The sequence below is a fragment of the Aptenodytes forsteri genome, unplaced genomic scaffold, assembly GCF_000699145.1.
Source record: "Aptenodytes forsteri isolate BGI_AS27 unplaced genomic scaffold, ASM69914v1 Scaffold83, whole genome shotgun sequence".
Lineage (NCBI taxonomy): Eukaryota > Metazoa > Chordata > Aves > Sphenisciformes > Spheniscidae > Aptenodytes > Aptenodytes forsteri.
Genome location: NW_008795371.1, coordinates 2,869,383 through 2,892,738, shown reverse-complemented (window position 1 = coordinate 2,892,738; position 23,356 = coordinate 2,869,383). Strand labels below are relative to the sequence as shown.

Sequence of the window (23,356 nt, the reverse complement as noted above, 5' to 3'; positions counted from 1 at the left end):
AACTCTGGCTACTGGGCTCCGTACTTCTCCTTAATATTTTGTCTGAAGCGTTACTGACTAGCCTCTTAATGACACAGATTGTGTGGTAGTGTAGTGCTATACCCACTTTCAACCGCTAATGCTAAGTAAACAGTATGCTAGAGTATGACAGCAGTAGCAGCATGAAACTTGTTTAGCATGGGGTTGTGTTCACAAATTGTAAATATGCTCATGTGACGAACTTTGTTCTTCTTGCACTTCCAGATGGATGGAGGCCTGTCTGAATGAGGAGCTGCCTCCCACAACAGAGCTGGAAGAAGGATTGAGAAATGGAGTCTACCTGGCCAAACTTGGAAACTTCTTCTCCCCTAAAGTGGTTTCTGTGAAGAAAATCTATGATAGGGAACAGACTAGATATAAGGTGAGAGCTGTTGGCCATAGATACTGCTTTAAGTAGACATCTAAAATAGGAAAATGTGCACACGGAGGTACTGTGAGCAAATAAGCAGAAAGTTAGTTTCTATTAGTATTACCTGAGAAACTCCACCTTCAGTCTAGAATATTGGTTAAGTTGGGGGGGGTAGACTCTTAGCTTTATATCTGAGCTTGCACTCATGTGAAAGAACTTGTCATAAACAGTCAATATAATCGTATATAGAAGACTTCTGACTCCTTTTCTGTAAGAGTACTGTTTCACTGTCCGTCTTAATGAACCTCCCTGCTGTTCTTGGCAGCTGTGATATTTTGTTTCTTACTGCCCTCCCCCTTGTTCCTGCCTATTTTTATTTCAGGCAACTGGCCTCCACTTCCGGCACACAGATAATGTAATCCAGTGGCTGAATGCCATGGCTGAGATCGGTCTCCCCAAGGTAATTTCTATGTTGTACGTGCAGATAAATAGTCTCAGAAAAGCTTTACATTCCATGGAAGCATTTGCTGTTGTACAAAAGTCAGCAGACTTCATCAAGTTAATTCTTCATTTTCTAGATTTGCGTCCCTATAGAAATTCTCTCCTAAAACTTGCTGAAAGATTTCATACTGCTATGTGTGAGAATGGCTAGGAGCAAAATAATTCCACTTTCTGTACCATAACCTTAATATCACTAATCTTGCATAACATCTGCATTACATTGTTCTTGCCATGCATTCTTTTGAGCAATATCTGAGCTACAGTTTGATTGTGGAAGCTTTTTTAGAAATCTATGCTAAAAGAAGCAGCACAACAGAAATTACTATGTTCTCCATTTCTTCGGATTTCCCTACGAAATTTTCACATCAAGTTGAAATGTTCCTGGTGTAGCTTAATCAAATATAAATTATTGGCTTCACTAGGGGAACGGCCAGATAAACTCCTCTAAGTTAATAAACACTGTTGCATGAATATGTATGGAACTGTGGTAGTGTTGTGCTGATAGTCAAGTTGCGTACATGGATAGTAAGTAAATTTTTTTTAACGTGTTTTTTTGTTGTTGTTGTTTTTTGTAAGCCATGTTATGCTTAGTCTTGCCAAAACTAGCCTTGCGTAGTTTAATCTGATGTAAGTTTTGTTTGCATACCTGCTTGCAAATTGAACACTTTATTTTTGGCAAAGTTTTTCAAATAACTTGTTGAGATTTACTAGTTGAGCCTTGCTGGGATTTATGATGATCTTACAGGAAGAAATTTGGGATTAGGAAATACTGAAATATGCTGTTAAGGTTGTTAGGTGAAAATAAATGAGGAGGGAGCTAGACGGAGAGAAGTTAAGTGCCAGGTATGAGGCAAGATTTTCAGATGTAAGTGGGTTTTGGGGGGAAATAAATGTGTGAGGAGATGTTAAAGAAACTGGTCCAGTACATTGACAAAGAGATATTGGTGCTTTAAGTATTTTCCCATGCAGAAGAGCCAGGGAACTGATGCTGTGGAATTGTGAGGGTCCTTCAGTTGCTCTTGCCTTTACAGAAAGAGCAATGCTATTTTGTGCTCATAGGGAACAGCAAGGAACCTTCCAATAACTAGAAAGTAACGTACCTTGTCAGCACTTCTGAATGAGTTGACACTTGCAGTATTAGCCCCTTGTGTTAAACTTTGAAGAGCTTTGCATTTGAGACTGTCTTAAAGCTTTTGGGTCCAGCTAACTGAAAATGTAGTATGTAGGGCACCTCAGTGTTGGTCTCAGTTTCCCTTTGTCACTGTCTCTTCCCTCGCTTCTCAACCCCATTTAGTCCAAACAAAATCCTCTCTTCTCTCTTCTGTTGTAAGTATTTTTTTCATCTCTTGGCTTTCACCAAAGTCCTCGTTAATACCTCATGACCCAGTATCTTGGTGGGCACGCAAAAGAAAGGGTGTACTCATCTGTGTGTGTAGAACGTGGGCAGGAAAAGGGGAGCCCTGGTTTGGGTGGTAGAAACAAAAGGAAGGATTGGTGCTTCAAGTAGGAGTAATGTTGGGCCAGGGCAGAGAAGCTTGAAGAGTTTTGTTCTGTGGGCTGTTTCATTAGTGTACTGCAGAAGAATTGGGTTTATCTATGCAATTTGGCTATATAGAGTGAGTATAATTCAGACTGTTAACTTTGTTTTATCTTTAGATATTCTACCCAGAAACTACAGATATCTATGATCGCAAGAACATGCCACGCTGTATCTATTGTATTCATGCACTCAGGTAAGGCATGCTAGGCAGAAATCTAATTGCTTCTGAAATCTTTCTGCAAAGCTGAAAGGTGAGAGGGGAGAGAGCTGAACTGAAAGCTGGATGAGGACAAATTTTCTAGCAGAAAAATCTTACCAGGTCAGAGCAAAGATCCATGAAGCCAGTATTTTGCCTTGTGCAGTGGCCAAATCACATGCTGAAGGAAAAAGAATGTCAGTATGTTGTGATTACTACCTTCCTATCCCAGTTCTCACCCTCCCTCTCTACTGTCTGAGGCAGAACTAAACATTTTGGGGCTTAAAGGAAAGCCTGAAGCCCTAAAAGGTGTTTATGAGAAAGGAGAATATTAGTTTATCTAGGGATCAGTCAGTGTGGTCACAGTATTGTACTGGAGTATGTGTATCTTGATGACCACAGTAAGTGATCAAGCAGGAACTGTTATTGAAAGGTCTTTTAAATTTTAAAATCTCACATAGACTGAGTAGGATAATCCCAGCTCTTGAGAAAACTGGGAGGATTCGTTTGTTGATGCTTTACTCTTCAATTTGACAGGATGGCACATTGCATGTGGGTTTTTTTTATTTTGGGGGGCTTTGTTTGTTGGGGTTTTGTTGTTGTTTTTTTTTTTCCCCTGGCTAGCTGGTTTGAATGCAAGTGTGGTTTTTGGAACATGTTGAGTTATTTAAAAAGGATTCCTTTTGTAGAATTTACTAGGTGATTGAATGCTGGATTGTATACATTTGGGTCTTCATCTGTTGCTTGCTCAGTTTCAGTTCTCAAGAATGGCTTGTTCTGCTCTCTGATCTGTTGCCAGTGTGAAATCCATGGAGATGGATTGCATTTATCTGAATGTTATCTGATATTTCAGATTGCTGTAGATGAAATTATTATTTATAGAAGTGAGCTTGATCCCAACTTTAGATCTACAATGAGTTACCTCTGTAGAATAAGTCATTTGGAGTTTATAGAGCAGTGAGGAGTAGACCTGTGGTGGGGTACACTGCCAATGCTCCTTTTTGTTTAGGTTATGGCAAAGTTCCTCCCTTGCTGGCAGCTTTGTGATTGCTACTGTAGCTACTTTATGCCAGGAGTTGGCTGGCATATATTCTTGTTACATGTTCTTTGTTATATCCTGGCCATTCTGGCTCCCCCCCCAAGAAAATTAAGTTCGTTGTTGCTGTACTCTTTCTAGATCATATATTAGGAGAAGAAAATTAATTCAGGGAGCAAAATTAATAGATGCAAACAATCCCAGTAGTTAAGTCTGTAGAAGTTATAATCTTTCATCTAATAATACCTTTTCCATACTACTTAGTTTTTTCAGTTGTTAAACTTTTTGGCTGAAATGTTCTGTAGCCAATTCCTCTGCAAAGGCAGCCTCCTCAAGATTTTATCATTTAAATAATTTTACTTATCAAGGAAAGAAGAGTAATTCTGACATGTAAATATAAATATGGAAAAGGATGTTTTTATAAACACTTTTTCTTTTTTCAGGCTTAGTGCCGAAATATATTCCTGTTCAGAAATAAAGATCTAGAATGCAGTTTTGTTGACAGTCCATAGGTCAGAAATGTTCCTGCCTGGTGTTTGTGTTTTCTTTTGTAAAAAAAATCTGCTTAGATTTATAAAGATTGGAGATTTACATTTGACACGTTGAGGTCATGTGAAAAGGTGGTATTGCTTACTTTCTATTTTCCAATCACGTTAAAACTGAGTTCGGAGGAATGGATATTTACTTTATTAATAGTTTATTTTTAATGTTCCTGTATAATCAGGTATTTTAATAGAAGGTAACATTTCCATGATCTGTGCTGAGCTGGTACAACAGGCAAAAAGGAGAGGAGTTGCTTCTCTTTCCCCAGTCCCATTTGTCCCTAGATGTATGGATTAATCCCTCCTTTGCAGCAGTTCCATTTCTCATCAGGCTCCAAGTGAATACGTTAACACCATTTTAGTAAGCCAAATCAGCTTAGTGAATATTTCCCCCCTACTCAGCACCGGTGAGGCCACACCTGCAGTACTGTGTCCAGTTCTGGGCTCCCCAGCACGAGAGAGACACAGACATACTGCAGAGAGTTGAAGGAAGGGTCACTGAGATCATTAATGGACTAGAGCACCTCTCCTATGAGGAAAGGCTGAGAGAGCCTAGAGAAGAGAAGGCTCCGGGGGAACCTCAGCAATGTGTGTAACTATCTGAAGGGAGGGTGCAAAGAAGATGAATCCAGGCTCTTTTCAAGTGGTGCCCCATGACAGGACAAGAGGCAACTGGCACAAACTGAACCACAGGAGGGTCCCTCTGAACATCAGGAAACACTTTATTTACTGTGAGGGTGACCGAGGAGTGGCACAAGTTGCCCAGAGAAGTTGTGGAGTCTCCACCCTTGGAGATATTCAGAAGCCATCTGGACATGATCCTGGGGAACCTGGTCCTATGTGACCTTGTTTGAGGAGGGAGCTTGAGCAAGATGAACTTGAGAGCGCCCTTCTAGCCTCAACCATTCTGTAATTCTGTGAAGACTTCAGAGTGGTGGACCAGTTATGTGCTGCTGAGGGGGGAAGAGAGGAGTCAGCTCACCCTCTTGGTGATTATGAGCTGTTACGTTGGCTTACTTGAGTGGCTCCTTGAATCTATATCTCCTAAATTTATCTGTGTCATTGTCAGAACCACAAGGAAAAATTACTAGTTCTAATTATTTGCTTATCTTCTTTTCTAGCCTGTACCTGTTCAAACTGGGTCTTGCCCCCCAGATTCAGGATTTATATGGGAAGGTGGACTTCACAGGTATTTAAAAAAAAAAAAAAGGTGCTAAAAGTGCTGATATGTGAGCTGCCTTTATCTCATACTCTACTAGACATTGTATAGATCAATTAAAGGATTGTTATTGTTGATATCTTAAATGCAAATTAAATTCAAAATTAATGGCTGTGAGGAGTTCCGGTAATTTAAGAAAAAAGTTTGATTTGGGTGCTTCTGAGCCAGGCTGTTAAATAGCCATCAGTTCGCTAATCATTACTTTCGCAAATAACAGCCCCTTAACTTTTTTGCCACTGTTGTAAGATCCTTAAACCTTGCCTCCATCCCCTTGGGAGAGGTTTCAGTTTGGAACTTGGTAAACAGTTCTGACCTCCCTTGACAGTTTAAAGTAGAGGTGCCATCAGCTGAAGAAGAGTTTGCCAGCTGATCTGCTGCAGGAGATTCCAGCACAAAGTCTCATGTCCACATGCCTCCTCAAGGTTTCAGTTCCTTGATTTTTGCAAAAGTGTCAAATTCTGTGTTTTGCATTAGTGAGGTTCCTGCCTGAGGGTGCACATCTGATTTAAAAGGTGTATAAACTTCATTTTCCTGCAAAACAGTTGTTGATTGTACCTATAAAATGCTAAACTATCAACTGTCTTTGAGTTGTATGGTATTTAGCAACAGCCTGTCTCAATATCCTCCATTCACTCTTCTCACCACAGTCTCTCTGTGGGGAAAAAAGAATGCTAAAATACTGCCTGTGCATTTTCCTGACCTGTTGGCAGCAGTAGTTGAGGCACCTCAGAATGATGGAGTCTGTTTCCAGCTCCTCATGAAAGTCATGTGTTGTTTTCTAGTGAGAAAGACTACAGAATATTCCCATATGAGTGTCTGGGAGAAATGTAGATTTTAGGAAAGCGTGTAAAATATCTATCAGTTTTCATTTATTTTGTTTCACTTACTGAGTTATATTCAAAGTATTATTTAAACAGTAGTTGTAATTTAGTGTAGTTATCCTAAATTTTTTTGTAGCAGCAGTTGGTATAGCAGTGCTGATTCCTAATGTGTTTAAGCCTGCGTAACGCTGTTTTTATGTATGTTTCAGAGGAGGAAATCAGTAATATGAGGCTTGAACTGGAGAAGTATGGTATTCAGATGCCTGCCTTCAGCAAGATTGGAGGAATTCTTGCAAATGAACTTTCTGTGGATGAAGCAGCATGTAAGGAAAAATGGAGTTTCGTTTTATATGATTATTCAAATCAGCAGATTAGACTTTTTTTAAGTGTTGGTTTTAATGCCCCCTGTTGTAAGACAGTACAGTCCTTTTGATAAGCCTTTTGAAAGACTGGGGAGAGGGTTTTCTTTCCCTTGTGTATTTTTTTTTTTCTTTTCTTTCTGGAACATGATGATTTGACTAGCTAGAGTATCGTACTAGGGAAGTAGGCTGCTATTTTTTGTCAAGAACACAAAGCCATGATGGAATGAGAGGTACTTTGATAATTCTTTTGCTTTCCAGTTAATTTCCAGATAATTCTGCTCTTTCCAGTTAAGTTTTCAATTTTTAACAGAGCTATTGTGTTTGGGACTAACTGGCAGACTGTGACTTGTTTTTCAGTACATGCTGCTGTCATTGCCATTAATGAAGCAATCGACCATCAGGTTCCAGCTGACACTCTTATGGCAATGAAGAACCCTAATGCCATGCTAATAAATCTTGATGATCAACTGGAATCCACTTACCAAGACACACTCTACAGAGCAAAGCAAGACAAGATGGAGAATGCTAAAAATAGGGTAGATCAATTCTTCTTTCAAACCATCTATTTGCATGCATTGCAATTTTGTATTGCAGTGTAAACTGTGGGGAATTCACAGAATGTGTGTTACAGTCCTGTATGTAGAGTGTTAGGTGGATTTACTCCTGGTGGTATTCTAGTATGTTCCCCAGTAACCTGTCGTCTTATTGTAGAAGACAGGCAGCAGTTAGCTGTGTTACTCTGCTTAGCTGTCTGAAATACGGGCCGCATAGATACAGAATTCATGTCAGCCTTTGTATGTTGGGAATGCTATGCCTCTATTTTCATACAATATAGATATGTTTTCCTAACAATGAAATGATGAGCAAAACCGATCCTCTCAGAAGGAGTCAATGTTGTTTTAGAATGCTGTATGTCAAATGCCTAGCTATGTGTACTGCTTTCTAGGTTGTGGAGCTCTATTGTGTGGTCATATAGAGCCATTACACTGAAATAAGGTGTTTCTAGGCTGTTTGTATCAGAGTGTGAGTATACTTACTTTATATGTATTTACTTCTAGGGCTTCTTTTAGCATGTGTAGAGGTAGCCTATCTATGATCTATCACAGCTCTATATAGATACACAGTTATCCTCCCTGACCTTTTCAATTAGAAGATCTATGAGGGCAAAGGAAGCTGTAGAAACACTGATTAATTTTTATTTCATCTTCAGATTGCCTCAGAAAATTCAGAGAGAGAGAGAGATGTGTATGAAGAACTTCTGACTCAAGCTGAGATTCAGGGAAACATCAATAAAGTGAACAGTAGGTATCATGCTAAAGTAATAGTCTTAATTAAAAGAGTACTTAAAAACGATACCTGTGCTCCTCCTCGCTTTCTGTAATGTTGACAAAAGTGGAAGGCAGCTCCCCTGTTTTTGTGGGGTTTTTTGGTGGTGCTTTTTGGGGTTGTGGGTTTTTGGGGTTTTTTACTCATTTTTAGTACGTAGTTGTAAGCTGAATTCATTTTGACTTCTGTTGCCCTTCCTTTAGGAAATGGATTGTCTGTGTTGCTGCCCGCCCCGCCCCCCTCCCAATTCTTCATCTTGAGTAATGCATGCTATTTCCAACCTTCAGCCCCTTTTTCAAGTAATACTTTGCAATTGACTTTGGAAGTCTTCTATTCAGATTACATACCTAACTTGCTATCCATCAGGTCTAAAAGTATTTATTTCTGAGCAGTGGGTTATATAAACCATGGGACTTCCTCGTTTAATGTTTCTCTCAAAACTCTGCTTTACTGTTGCTAGCACATGCAGCCATATCAAAGATTGGCCTAGCTTTGGAACGAGGAGACGCATTAGCACTGTATGAAGCTTTGGCAACACCATCCCTGGGACTCCGAGGATTGCTACGAGAAAATTGTGACTGGTATTTCAAGCAGTTTTTGAGTGATAGACAACAGAAACAAGAGGTATGGAAAAGTCTAGATTACCCTGATTCATGAGGTTTTCCCCCCGCCCCCGCCTTTCACCATACCACTGTATACTAATCACTTGCTATATACCTGCATTACAGTTTAGTGTTGGTTTGAAAAAGTTAATGCTAAGAGACAGAAGCATACAGTAAGCATAGCTATCATTTAGTATTCGTCTCTGCATATGAAAGGCCAATATAATGCTTGTATGTATGTATATATAATTAAAATACTTTCACCAAACCCTAAAATACTAACTCGTGTGTGTACAGAACTATTATAATATAGATGCATCTTCCCTCTCATTTTACTATTGTTAGTGCCCAAATAATGTGGATATTTGTGTTTTATAAATACTGATCAGATAAGCATATGCTACTTTCACTGTGGAGAATCCCACCATACACCATTTGTAGATGTGGTGCTTAGGGACATGGTTTAGTGGTGGACTTGGCAGCGTTAGGTTTATGGTTGGACTCGATTATCTTAAAGGTCTTTTCCAACCTAAACGATTCTATGATTCTATAACTAAGGTTAACCTCAGTTTCTCATTTCAAGCCAACTCTTCAGTGGATTTTATTTGCAGGCTGCTTATGTATGCTGCTCATAAAATACACAGAATAGTTTTTAAAACCAGCATTGTCTCAATTATCACAATGTCATATATGTTAATAGGGAAAAAATATGCTGATACAAAGATGGTGGTTACTATTGCATCTCTTCAATGAATGATTTTTTTAAAAGCTGCAGCAAGGTAGACGAGTAAGATACTGCATGCATTTGGATCCAGAAAAAATGCAGACAAGTCAGTTACACAGTTACAACAAACTAGACCTTGGTGGATGCATAGGTGCTTGTATGTCATAGGTAGAAAATGCAATGACATGACCCAACAGCACCTGCTGGAAGACCTGTCAAGGAGGAGGAGATGAGATGGCTTTTGCACTGTAGGGAGTGTAGAAAGACCTAGAAAAGTTCAGACTGCATAATTACAGTAAGAAGCTGAAGAAACATATTTGTTCTTAGGGCCTTTGAACCACAGTTTGGTGTAGAAGTAGTATATGACAAGAAGTCAGAGCGCTGAATCTGTAGTAAGGCCTGGCAGTTTAAATTGAGGTCCTGAATAAATGTCAGGTTTGCGTTTCTGTTTATTTTTGGAGAGGGTAGCTATGCATTATCATAAGGCTTTTAAATCTTACCACTGTTAAATCATCAGGTACTGGAGCAGACCTCATTGATAGTATGTCTTAAATCGCCAAAGCTGGCAGGTGGGAAACAAACACTCACTGTCAGGCACCAAGTAATCATACGTAATTCACTCTTGTAAGCCACTGCTTAGCTGAATATTGCATCGTTCAGCATATTTAATGACAGCAGTTAAAGGCATGAGGACAAATCAGAGTGTGTTCTCAGTGCTGACAAACCTGAAGCGAGCCTCAGAATGCCATTCACACCACTTTGCTCACAAAACTGCCCTTTTAGTTTTCTGTTAAGTCAGCAAACGCCAAGCTTCTGGGCTGACCTTTCTTGTGCAGTACGCTACAGAATGAAGGTGGTAATCAAACCCCATACCATGTTTGTTCCCAAATTGTTGGAGGTATCTGGTCTAATCTTTCACAGGAATCAACAGGGCAGGGTGATCATGTCTCCAAGTGAGGAAGTGGTCGGCTGGGTTGGCAAGCAAAGGGTGTAGAGCGACGTGGATGAGAGACAAGGCTGAAGGGGACCTACCTCTAGCACATGTACAGAAGTGACGAGAGCAGTGTTATAAGGGAATCTCTTACCCTTTTCCTGGGAAGTCAACGTGACCGGGTGCCTCTCCGAAGTGCCTGTACACTAATGCGTGCAGGGTGGGGAATGAACAGGGGGCATTAGAGGTCTGTGTGCAGTGGCAGAGCTGTGATGTCACTGGGATCACAGGGATGTGGTGGGATAGCTACCAGAACTGGAGTGCTGCCATGAGTTGGATACAGGTCTGTTAGGAAGGACTGGCCAGGGTGGCAATGAGGGGAAGTAGTCATTTGTGTGAGAGAGCAGCTGGAATGCATGGTGCTCTGCCTTGAGCTGTATGATAAACAAGTTGAGAGCTTATGGGTCAGGATTAGCAGGCAGACCAATGTGTAAGACATTGTGGTGGGTATCTGCTGCAGACTGCCTGATCAGGCAGAAGAAGTAGATGAGGCCTTCTTCAGACAAGTGGAAGATGCCTTGTGTTCACGGGCATCAGTCCTCCTGGGTGACTTGAACTACCTAATCTGCTGTAAGGGCAACACAGCAGGGCACAAGCATTCCAGGACATTTCTGGAGTATGCTGGTGATAACTTCTTGGCATACGTAACTGAGGAGTTGATGAGGGAAGGTCCTTTCCTGGACCTAATACAGACAAGGAAGAAGTGGTTGGAGATGGGAAGGTCAGGGGCAGCCTTGGGTGCAGTGACCATGAGACAGTGTGATGATAGAGTTGAGGATCTTGAGAGGAGAGAACTAGGTAAAAAGTGGGATCACAGCCCTGGCCTTCAGGAGAGCCTGAAGATCTGTTTGTGGAGCTGTTTGGAAGAATCCCGTGGACTACGGTCCTGGAAGAGAGGTCCAGGAGAGCTCATTGACTTTCCAAGGATCACCTCCTCCAAGCTTGAGAATGGCCTATCCTGATGAGCAGAAGTCAGGCAAAAGTGGCAGGAGGCCTTCATGGATGAACTGAAGAACTTCCCACAAAGCTCAGACAGAAAAAGGAAGCATACAAGAGGTGGATGGAAGCAGGGTCAGGTGACTCGGGAGGAATATAGAGATGCTCTCTGAGCATGTAGGGTGGGGTTAAGAAAGCCTAAGCCCAACTGGACCTGAATCTGACAGTGAACCTGAAGGGCGATGAGAATGACTTCTACATAGATATATCAGCAGCAAAAGGAAGGCTAGGGAAAATTTGCGGCTGCTGTTGAATGGGGCAGGGGAGCAGATGACAGGGAACACAAAGGCTGTGGTACTGAATACCTTCTTTGCCTCTTACTTTACTGGTAAGATTTTTCCCTTGGGAATCCCAGGCCTCTGAGACCAGTGGGAAAGTACGGAACAAGGAAGACTTACCCCTCAGTAGAGGAGGATCAAGTTAGCGACCATTTAAACAACTTGGATAAGGGAGCTGGTGGGCTGCATTCGCAAGTGCTGAGGGAGCTGGCCTGTGTGATTGTGAGGCTACTCTAGGCAGTCTCTAAAAGTTGAGGGAGGTCGGGGGAGGTTCCTGAGGACTAGAGAGTGAATGTCACTCCTATCTTGAAGAAGGGCAAGAAGGAGATATAGGGAATTATAGGTCTGTCAGTCTCACCTCAGTCTCTGGGAGGATGATGGAGCAAATAATCCTGGAAACAATTACCAAATATATGAAGGACAGGAAAGTGGCTAGGAGTGGTCAGTGTTGATTTTTGAAGGGGAAATCATGCTTGACCAATCTAACAGCCTTCTACAATGAGATGACTGGCTTGGTGGATGAGAAGAAAGCAATGGATGTTTATCTTGACTTCAGCAAGGCTTTTGACACTGTATCCCATAATATCCTCAGACAAACTGCTGAGGCATGGGCTAAGTAAGTGGACAGCAAGGTAGACTGAAAACTAGCTGAACTGCCAGGCTCAAAGGGTTGTGGTCAGCAGCATGATGTCCAGCTGGAGGCCAGTCACTAGTGGTGTACCCCAAGTACTGGTACTGGGGCCAATACTATTTAACATCCTCACTAATGACCTATAAAATGGGACAAACTGTACTCTTTGTAAATTTGCAGATGATACAAAACAGGGAGGAGCAGTCAATACACCAGATGGTTGTGCTGCTGTTCAGAGGGACCTCAACAGGCTGGAGAAATAGGCCATTAAGAATCTCATGAAATTCAACAAAGACAAATGCTAAGCCCTGTACCTGGGGGAGGACTAACTTCATGCACAAGTACAGACTGGGGATAGATTGGCCAGAAGGCAGCTTTGCAAAGAAGGATATGGGGTCCCGGTGGACAATGACTTGACCAAGAGCCAGGATTATACCCTTGTGGCAGAGAAAGCCAGCAGTGTCCTGGGATGCATTAGGAAGAACATTGTCAGCAGGCTGAAGGAGGTGATCCTTCCCCCTCTACTTGATGCTGGTGAAGACCACAGCTGGAGTACTGTACCCAGTTCTGAGGCTCTGCAGGACAAGAGACGTGGACATATTGCAGCAAGTCTAGTGAGCGCTGAGAAACCGATTAAGGGCATCTGACATGTTAGGAGAGGCTGAGAAAGCTGGGATTACTGAGCCTTGGGAAAAGAAGGCTCTCAAATAACTGATGGGAAGGGAATAAAGAAGAATGAGCCAGATGCTTTTCAGTGGTGCACAGTGACAGTATAAAATGCAATGGGCACAAGCTGAAATTCAGGAAATTCTATTTAAGCATAAGAAAAAACTTTTTTTACCGAGGGTGATCAAACATTGGAACAAGTTGACCAGAGAGCTTGTGGAGTCTCTATCCTTGGATATACTCAAAGCTCAACTGAACACAGTTAGAATCACAGAATGGTTGAGCCTAGAAGGGATCTCTCGGGTTAGCTTGTCTTGTCCAACACGCAGGGCCCCACAACGGGGCCCCTTACAGCTGGTTGCCCAGGATCATGTCCAGATGGCTTTTGACTCCACAACTTCTCTGGGCAACTTGTGCCACCCCTTGGTCACCCTCACAGTAAATAAAGTGTTTCCTGATGTTCAGAGGGACCCTCCTGTGGTTCAGTTTGTGCCAGTTGCCTCTTGTCCTGTCATGGGGCACCACTGAAAAGAGCCTGGCTTCATCTTCTTTGCACTCTCCCTTCAGATAGTTACACACATTGCTGAGGTTCCCCTGGAGCCTTCTCTTCTCTAGGCTGAACAGTCCCAGCTCTCTCAGCCTTTCTTCATAGGAGAGGTGCTCTAGTCCATTAATGATCTCAGTGACCCTTCCTTCAACTCTCTGCAGTATGTCTGTGTCTCTCTCGTGCTGGGGAGCCCAGAACTGGACACAGTACTGCAGGTGTGGCCTCACCGGTGCTGAATAGGGGGGAAGGATCACCTCCCTCGACCTGCTGGCAATGCTCCTCCTAATGCAGCCTATGCTACCATTAGCCCTCTTTGCTGCCAGGGCACTTTGCTCGCTCATGTTCAACTTGGTGTCCACCACGACCCTCAGGTCCTTTTCTGTAGAGGTCCTGGGCAACCTGCTCTAGAGCAGGGGTCTAGACTAGGCTATTTCCAGAGATTCCTTCTACCATCGACTATTCTGTGATTCTGTGATTTTAAGCAGTCTCGCTTAGAACTTAAGCCTTTCTAGGGCTGAAGAAACTCTCTGCCTTAAAGTTTCTGGGACTCAGTTGTAGTACCTAACTATGAAGCAGCTTTCAAACAGGGTTCTTATCCTTTTCTTGTCAGGCTTCAGCACAGCTCATTCAACTCCTCAATTGCTATATAATTTATTATGGAGCAGGACTGAATGCAGTTGCAGTGGGAGCTGCCTGGCTGCGTGACTGTACCTGTCTCATGGGACCTGATATATTCTCCCACTTTGGACAGCCTCTGCGTAGAGCTCGTTAGGACCTACATTTCTACTAACTTAATATGTCCTCTTCCCTGAACCCCCTCAAAATCCGTCTGCATCAATATATGTTGAGGGAGGGGGAGAGAGAGAGAGAGAGATAGGTATATAATATCTTTCTTTTGTAGACTGTTACAGCTTTTTCTGCTGGAGTGCTGCTTTTCTGTGTTCAGAAGGATCCCTCAATCTGAAAGGCATACAGCAGTAATTCAGAGCCACTCTTGATTGTTTTGTTGTTGGGGGTGGTGGTGTTTGTTTTCTCTTTGTGTGTGATGCAAGATTTGTTTGGTCAATAGCTAAACAATGGTCCTTAGAGAATAATTCCTTACAGTGAATGTGCTGTTTTGGGATACTCTTTCCATCAGCCAGTGTAGTGCTATACTTTGTGACTGTTCCTTACCTGGGATTCTGCGTGAATGATGGAGCTGAAGGATGTGTGTATTGCTGTACACCCTTCTGTCAGGGTATGAGGACTTCTCAGCACAGACTTAGCCCCGCAGCTGTTGTTATTTAGAAGATTTGTCGCTTATCTCTGAAGAAAGATCTTCATAAGCTATGTTTCTTGGGACCTACAATTAAGATAAAATAGGAAAAGTGGGGGCTTTTTAAAAAGTCCTACCAAGCTTTGGTGTGGCAGAAACTCTCTATAGTTGTCCAAAGGTGTCTCTAGGGATGAAATAGAACTGGAAAGATTTTTACCAAGTTTTTTAGTAGCCACAAAAAAACAAGTTCAGCTGTTTCCTAAACTGCAAAGTCATATTGCACGTTCTTCCAGAATGTAATTGAAAGGTCTTGTTACATAAATGTGGTCTGTTGGTGCTTTTGGAGAATTATCATCTTTACTGTGTGAACTATACGAAAGGTCATGACCTGTATGGCTACTACCCAAGTTATTCAAGACCTCCTGCTCCGCAGTCACTCAGTCTTATTTTCTATTTATATTCATGTGGTACCATATAGTCCAAGAAGCATGTACATAAAAGCCAAAACTGCATGTTGTCCATTTTTGTTGTTCTACTAACTCTTCCGTTGCTCAGAGGTAAAATGGAGCATTAATTAGTATATGTCGCTTCATGGCAAACTACACAAGTACTAATTTCACTCCAGCACGCAGCTCGTGTACAGGTAGTCTTTTCCCATAAAATTGTCCCCTTTGTCTTAAAAGTGTTATAACTTTGGGAGCTGGGTCTTGCCTTTAATTGCTGTGTTACTGGAACTATACTTCTAATACTGTAAAAAGGATCAGGTTGTACACATTTGGTCTTTCAGCGTATATACTGAGAATCTCGTGAGTAATTCCTGTCTTCCTCACGTATGTGGCATTCTTTATTTGCAGAAGCTATGCGCCATTACAGTGTTTTAAGGAAAAGCTGAGTTTTTTAATTTTTATTGAGCTATTTGAAGTGAATAATGAAGACATTGTTTCACCCTCCTGGTTTCTTTTTTTTTTTCCTCAGGCTGGCCTTACAGGTCCTCTGCAGAAAGAAGAGTTGCAGTTGGGAGTGGATGCTGCTAACAGGGCAGCACAACAATATCAGCAAAGTAAGGATCAGCAGAAATTATTGCAGCAGAGTGACCATGGATGTGATCAAAAGGACGAGACAGGACAATATTTGGGTCTATGTGGGGATACATGAGGTCTCTCTCAAACTGTTATAAATGTTCTTTAACTACTTCACGGCTGCTAAGAACATTAAAGAGAGATGGTTGCCGTGATTATTTGTAGTGTCTTTTATCCAGCTCTTACAATACTGCTGGAGATAACAGCATATAATTTGAAATATTAAGAAACATGGAACTTTTGTGTCCACCTTAAATAACCTCTTTTTCTAGAATGCTTGTATGAGTTTTTGTGCTATGGATCTGTGAAGGAAATCTGGATTGCTCCGTGAGGTGTGAAAGCTGATTACCTGCTGACCATTGACATAAATCTTGCTTGGTTTGAGCTACAGAACCTTTAACTGTTTCTAATTTTCAGGTAGCAAATAAAATGCAGATCACGATGGCTGCTTGGTTTTTGATTGATGCTTCTGACACCATGCAGAGCTCAAGAATGTTCAGTTCTGGCTGTGCAGGAGCAATTAGTTCAATTTGTAATAGGTAGAAAGGAGACTACTAGAGATGTGGGGAGAGAGGGTTTAGAATACAAGAGGAAAATAGTGAATGCCTAATAACTAGGAGGCTACCTTCGACGTACCTTACTTGTTCAGCATGGAGCTTGGCATTTGTTTACCTACTTGCGCTATTTTAAAGTTAGCCAACTATAGAGTGCCTGTTACTGCCTTGAGCAGGATAGATGTAGGATAGATGTAGACAGAAGAAAAAGTTGTTACTACTCATCCATCCAAAAATTTGCAATTATGAGGCTTCTTACTATCGGAAGACTGAAATGCTGAAACAGTCCTTTGATAACCAGGTGAAAAGGTGAACTGGTTTTAAACATGAGCTTTATTTTAAAGAAGGCATTATGTATTTTAGTTGTCTGCAATAATGGAAGACTAACTGGGGAAGTATGGATCAGGAAGCTTCACTCATTTCCTGTAGCTAAGGGAATTACTCTTTTTCTTGTTAGGTATCTGATTACTGAGTAGAATAAAAGTGTTCTTATTACTGGGGACTCAACTGTCTGCCTTCCTCATTCTTTATGCTACCCCTTTGAACTTCTAGGGCTGGCAGCAGTAGCCAAAATTAATTCTGCAATTCGAATGGGCGATGCTGAGAAGACTGTGGCAGAAATGATGAATCCAGAGGCCCAGTTACCAGAGGTTTACGTATTTGCTGCAGATCTTTACCAAAGAGAGCTGGCCACCTTGCAGCAACAGAGCCCTGAAGTAAGTACCACGTTCTCTCTTATTTCTGGAAGTTGGTATGGATCACCGGGTCTACCTTGTCTGTTTTGTTAAATGTGTTCTCTGGAACAAACCTGTCTTGAGTCTTCATAGAACTGCTTTGGTGTTCAGTCTGTTCTGATGTGAAGTTTAATCCCTGAATCTTGAGCTACTTGGCCCTGTAAGATTCTGCTTTAATCTCTTACTTAGTGATCTAGCTTTGTTTATGATACTCATCTTTCTACTTCTATGTCATAAAGGTTGTCCCTTTGCTTTGTTACATGTCTGTTCTGACAGACATATATTCTATTCTGTGTTCTATGTGCAGCAATAGTTTGTGAAGAGTGAGTAGAATTAATTTGTTGTCCTCTTTGTACGCAGGGTAACCTCACCCATCCAGAATTATCTGTTGCTGTAGAGATGCTGTCTTCTGTGGCCCTGATTAATAGGGCTTTGGATTCAGGGGATGTGAATACAGTGTGGAAACAACTGAGCAGTCCTGTCACAGGGCTTACAAACATTGAGGATGAGAACTCTCAGAGGTGGATATTTCAAGGAATCATGTCTGTCCTTGATGTTGCTTATATTCTGTGACTTTTTGAATCTTTTTTTCCCCCTCTTATACTTTACGTTCTTTCTACGTTATTTATTACCACATTGATTTCATCTCCGTTGGCTCTTGCATCTTGTTTTTGTGATTACTCTTTCTTAGTGGTCTGATTTCTGTGCTGTCTCTCAACACTTTCTTGCGGATTTCACGTTAAAGCTGTGTTGTGGTACCATTAGGTTGTCACTAATACTATGCCAGCTCACCCGCTGCGTTCTTTGCCCTGGACCCTCATTCGGTGTTTTAATGCTTTTGTCAATTACTTCATGTTTGGGCTGACCATTCTGCACGCAACCTTACCTCTTTCTCTTCTTCCCCCTTCTCATATTCGTTCCAGTTTCAACCCTCATGTTACCTCTTCCACTTTATGTACAATTCTCATGCTGTGTTGTGTGTTCCCTGGCCAGCTTCTTGTGATGTGATGTTTGTTGGTTTTGGGTTTTGTTCTTTGACAGATATGTTGATGATTTGATGAAGCTGAAAGCTCAAACACGTGCAGAAGGAAATGAATTTATCACATGGAATGATATCCAGTCATGTGTCGATCGTGTGAACGTAGTTGTGCATGAAGAACATGAAAGTAAGTTTTTCTGCTTGATTCATGCTAGACTGATCCTAGCTCATAAAGAGTGCTAAAATTAGGTGCATGTCAATACAAAAAGTTATTGATTGACTTGTTGTGTCATACATTAGATATCTAGGAGGATCTTAGTTGTGAGCAAGACTTGGTGGTCTGCAATATAAAAGGCTTGATAGCAGGACTGTTGATGGAGAGATCAGGCAGTCAGGAGTGTTTGTGGTATTGAAATCAGTATCTCCAAACAGTTCATTAATCCTTCCAATGCAAATTTGAACCCTTTTTGGATAACAAAATGCATTGTCTGCCATCAGTGTCTAGGATTAGTCTAGAATCTTTTCTAATTTTGCTTCAAACCCTCAAATTTAACAAAAACTATTATTACCAAAATGTCTGAGTTAATTGTAGCCCAGTCTTGGAGTACTCCATCCTCCTTCCTAATTTGCTGCGTTCAGTAGAAATTACTTTTCTTGAAGTCTCGTTCTCTCTTTGGCTGCAATCTCTGCTCTGATCGGGTTTTCCTCTTCTCCCGTTTAGTCCTTCTTTTGAATGTGCTTTGGCCTTTTTACCTTTCCAGTATTTAGTGGAAGTTCCACCGACTCTGTCCAGGGTCCCCCTCTACTCTTTATCTGTGGGTAATCTGACCTGCAAATGCAAGATAAGCTACCCATCTTTGTGTTGATGACACTCAGATGTAATGATCTGTCAGCATTTCTACAGTGAATGAGGAGCTTGAATGAACAACAGAGAGATGAGTTTATTTCCATGTTTTATTCTCAGCCCTTTAACTCCTGGCCATATTAACACTAATTCCAAATTACAGCTGCTTTGAAGATCAGTAGCGCAAATACTGCATCAAAGAAATAGGATTTTGCAGTTACTTTGATTCAGTGATAAATCAACAGAGATGCCCAAAAAAGTTTATTCTGAAATGCTGTCTGTTCAACAGTTACATATTCAAATGTTTTTACTTAAAATATTTGATACAGATTTTTCTTTTTTCAAAGAACATTTAATTATCTCATCAGTTTGATGCCATTCAAATTCTCAGTTCCAGATATTGGGACCCAAATCTCAAATTAGAGTTGATACGGAAAGTGCTGATCTTTCAAGAGGTTAATTGCTTTGTTTACAGTTAGTTCCATCAGGAAATTAGAAGCTTTTATTTTCTGTTTTGACACTGCGTATGACCACTAGTTGTTAAAACCACTATCTATAAAAGCTGAAATGACTGATAACCGACCTTCTGACCAGTAGAAGAAGAATTTGCCTGCACAGCTGCTGCCTTTTAATACGAAAAATTGGTAAAGTGCAAAAAAAAAATCCCCGATTGGAAAATATGCAAAAAACCCCATAGAAGTTGTAAGTGTATGCAGCAACTGCGAGTACCAAAACTTGAATACTCGTGAAGGAAAAAATTCCTGATGCAAGCTGAGAAATGTGAATGGGTGTTAACCTAACTTCTATGCTGCGTCTAGTTCTGCATTTTTTTAATTTCTCTTTTTTAGTAGTGTTTATGTTAATAAGTGTCTTTTAGCAGTGATAAAAGACTGGGATTGAGCATAATGATGAAAACTTCAGCAAAACAGAAAATAGGAGTAATTCTCCTTTCTTTAAGACAGTATTAGTTGACTTAAAATCCAGAGTGGAGATAGAGGACTCCTTGAAAATAGCACAATTAACCAAACTTATTCTTAGGTAGATCCTTGTGAGGTTCTGTATCAGGTGGATTAATTTTCTATTAATTTTTTTTCAGTTTCATTAAGGGACCATAATTTTTGGTTATGACCAGTACTGAAAACCTCCTGTATATGCAAGTAGCATGACATTTACTTTCAAGCCATCTTTGTAGTATTTAGCTCAAAGCCTTACATTGTAGGAGGGGAGAGATTTGTCACAAATGTTGAGGTGATGATAAAGTTTTTATTGTACACTGAGACAAACAGGTGTCTTCTGCCGCTTCTTGTTGCGTGGTTGATGAGTTGTGTTTCACCTTGAAAAGACTTTATACTCTAGAGAGGGTTGAATTTTAATTTAAGAGCCTGCTATCTTGATTGACTTGTTTCCTGGATCTCCAAATAGACACAGGGTTTCCTGTTTGGGTCACCTGAGCAGATCTGTTGAAACCACACAAACACAGACCCACACCGGTGCAGTGAACCCACCAAGATGCTAGTTTCATAGTATCTTTTCTATGTAAGAGGTCACAGCAGAAGGCTAAAAGTTCCAACACCCTGTTTCCTGTAACACTCCTTATCCTGTAAAAAAAGGTGCAGAAAATCCTGTGATGAATAAGCTGTTCTGACGGGGAATTTCTTAATTCTTTGGTCTGCTTCATATATGCCTTTATGCAAGGACACTTTTTATCTCCTGTCTATGAATAAGTTAAATTAGTCTGAGAAGGTGCTCAAGGCGAACAAGCATGTATTTTTCATTTCCACTATCCTTGTAAATAGTTTCAAATTAAAAAATGCTTTCTAGTGAGGAGCTGTAACATATTGCTGTTCCATGGAGTAGTCTTGTCATGCCCATATTAGCAAACTAATCAGAGAGAATTACTACTTACATTCTGTGCCCTTTCCTAAGTCAAATAATGACTTCAGCAGTTATAATATCTGCTCTTTGACAGAAACCATGCCATCATTTTAGTGATCCTGGTTCTTGCAGTGTCCTCAACATATATTTTTCCCTAATCTCTACTCCATCCAAATACCACCTCTTCCCTAAGATGTTCTGTTTTTCATACAAACTTTTGGTTTGTGATTCTCTTTCCTGCGTAGAAGAAAAAGTCACAATCTTTGGATACATTAACCAGAGTTGGAAATCCCCGCACTGAGTTCCTTATTTTCTTTTGTCTGAAAGATCTCTTTGTTCTGCAGTGATCAAACCATGATTTGAATTGATCCTGCGTTAAGCAGGGAATTGAATCAGATGACCTCTAGGGTCCATCTCAACTTAAGTTATTTTGTGATTCGCAGGAGATGGTTGCTGTAGGTAGGGCATGTATGATGTAGACTCTGTTCACGTTTAGCTAACTATAAGATACTTATTTTTGTTTATTTTTATTTAGCGGAATGGTAAATTTTACTGTACTTGAATAGTATCCCACACCTCTGATAATACAGCTAAGACTACATAGGTTTAATAAAAGAGTTTTCTAAAATATGAAGTTACTGTATTTTTAAATGGTATTCTATGCAAATCTTTAGCTTCATGTGAAGATTTCTTTCTAGAGAAGCCAGAATCTTGGAAAACTGTAACCTATGAACTCTGGCCATTTGGGCTTTCTGTACTTGAATAGTATCCCACACCTCTGATAATACAGCTAAGACTACATAGGTTTAATAAAAGAGTTTTCTAAAATATGAAGTTACTGTATTTTTAAATGGTATTCTATGCAAATCTTTAGCTTCATGTGAAGATTTCTTTCTAGAGAAGCCAGAATCTTGGAAAACTGTAACCTATGAACTCTGGCCATTTGGGCTTTGATAATTCTCTTCTAGTGTTCTGAGCTTGGACGTCTGAGGACTCAATTCTGTCGCTGCATGTGGTCTCCCTGAGTGATTTTTTTTTTTTTTTTAATTGCAGTTCCCAGGCATTATGACTGCTTTAAGGTGGAGAAACAGTCTTGCTTTCTTTACTAGTAAATAATGTTTTCTGTTAAAATTATTGCAGTTCTCAGCCGATACCTGGTTTAGGAAGGACTAACTGCAATTTCTTCTGAAGCAATGTTTATGATTATTGTTGACCAAAAATGGAACTTTGTATTTCTCCCCCTACGCCTTCCTTCCTAGGGATTTTGGCAATTGGTCTTATCAATGAAGCTCTGGATGAAGGGGACACCAAAAAGACTATTCAAGCCTTACAGATTCCTGCAGCAAAATTGGAGGGTGTAGCCCCAAAGGTAGCACAGCATTACCAGGATACACTACTTCGAGCCAAGAGAGAGAAAGCACAGGTGAGTGCAATTAAATGCACCTCTCAAACTTTTACACCTGTGTAGTGGGCTTATTACTGGTCCTAAAAGCCAGGAATCAAAACTGGAAGTGGAGCTCTGGGCATTCTGCATACCATCAACTGATCTTACCCAGTCAGTTTGGATCCTTCTATACTGAAGAGATTTGGAGCCAGACCATATGAATCTTCATGAACTACAGAGATGGGTACAAGGCTAGTAACTGCATGAGATGGCTTGCTACAGCTAATCCCGGGTCCAGAATGAGATATATATCTTGTTTGTGGAGAAATAGTATGCCTCATCTGTTTTCACAAGGAGACCGTGTTCATTCTAGAAGTTCTGAACTTCTGAATGCAAGTTTCCTGCAAGCTTAAGTTTTTTGGGGTTTTTTTAGTGTTCTTTGTTAAATGTAGTCATAGGCATAGTTATATATGGCGAAAAGAAAGTTTCTGAAAGTGGAAAAATCTGTTAAGTGATAAATTAGAAAAAAAGAAATTAAGCAAAATACATGCTACTAGCAAAATATATACCGATGCCCGTTGTTCACCTGGTGACACTTTTATTGCTAATGATTTTTTGAGTGGTAGTTGTCTGTCTTATTAGCCAAGGAATTCTACCTACTTGTACATAGTTGCAGCTTTCACTAACTGACTAAATGTGAAGGTGAAGATGGGGAGAGGAAGAGCAAGTCTCACTTACGGGTTTAGGAAAGAGGATGAGAGTGCATGTGTGTGTACGCAGCTGATTTTTGAGTAGTGTGGATGGGATACTGATTTATTTTTTTCCTCATCTATTCACAAAGAAGTAGCAGATGTCTGCTTTCACTGGCTTGGAAGTGGTTTGTCTGGGGTTTTTTTCTGCTGTGGAGCTCATCACTCTAATACCAATGCAGAATTTTGCATAGAGACTAAGATCTAGATTGTGTTGAACACTGGGGGGGGGGGGGGGGGGGTGGGGGGTTTTTAAATATATACGTCTCCATCTGTTCCTTATTCATTGTCCAGATTTTTCTCCATTTCTCCGCTTCCATCCACCCTCCTTTCTCCATTATTAACATCCTCCTCTCAATCCATCTTCCAGCATTATCCTCCACCCTCCCTTCCTCTCCCTCTCCCTCTCCCTCTCTGCGGACCTCCTCCTGCCCACCCCCAAGGTTTACTGCCCCGCTGGCTAAACGCCATGCCAGCCCGGCGCTCCGCACGCCCGGGGCTCAGGGCAGGCAGGGCAGGGCGGCGGGGGGCGGCTCC

At 41.0% G+C, this 23,356-nt stretch overlaps 1 protein-coding gene across 1 annotated transcript in view; it reads left to right on the top strand.

Moving 5' to 3' along the window:
• IQGAP1 (IQ motif containing GTPase activating protein 1) overlaps positions 1-23,356 on the top strand; it is a 74,399-nt gene that overhangs the window by 25,167 nt on the left and 25,876 nt on the right. Inside the window, exons 2-14 of the mRNA XM_009280371.2 lie at positions 244-400; positions 771-848; positions 2,546-2,622; positions 5,325-5,392; positions 6,453-6,566; positions 6,963-7,141; positions 7,816-7,906; positions 8,392-8,555; positions 15,597-15,681; positions 16,807-16,970; positions 17,349-17,509; positions 18,030-18,154; positions 21,946-22,109. Of these exons, the coding sequence (XP_009278646.1) occupies positions 244-400; positions 771-848; positions 2,546-2,622; positions 5,325-5,392; positions 6,453-6,566; positions 6,963-7,141; positions 7,816-7,906; positions 8,392-8,555; positions 15,597-15,681; positions 16,807-16,970; positions 17,349-17,509; positions 18,030-18,154; positions 21,946-22,109 (1,627 nt within the window). The remainder of the gene's footprint in view (positions 1-243; positions 401-770; positions 849-2,545; positions 2,623-5,324; positions 5,393-6,452; positions 6,567-6,962; positions 7,142-7,815; positions 7,907-8,391; positions 8,556-15,596; positions 15,682-16,806; positions 16,971-17,348; positions 17,510-18,029; positions 18,155-21,945; positions 22,110-23,356) is intronic.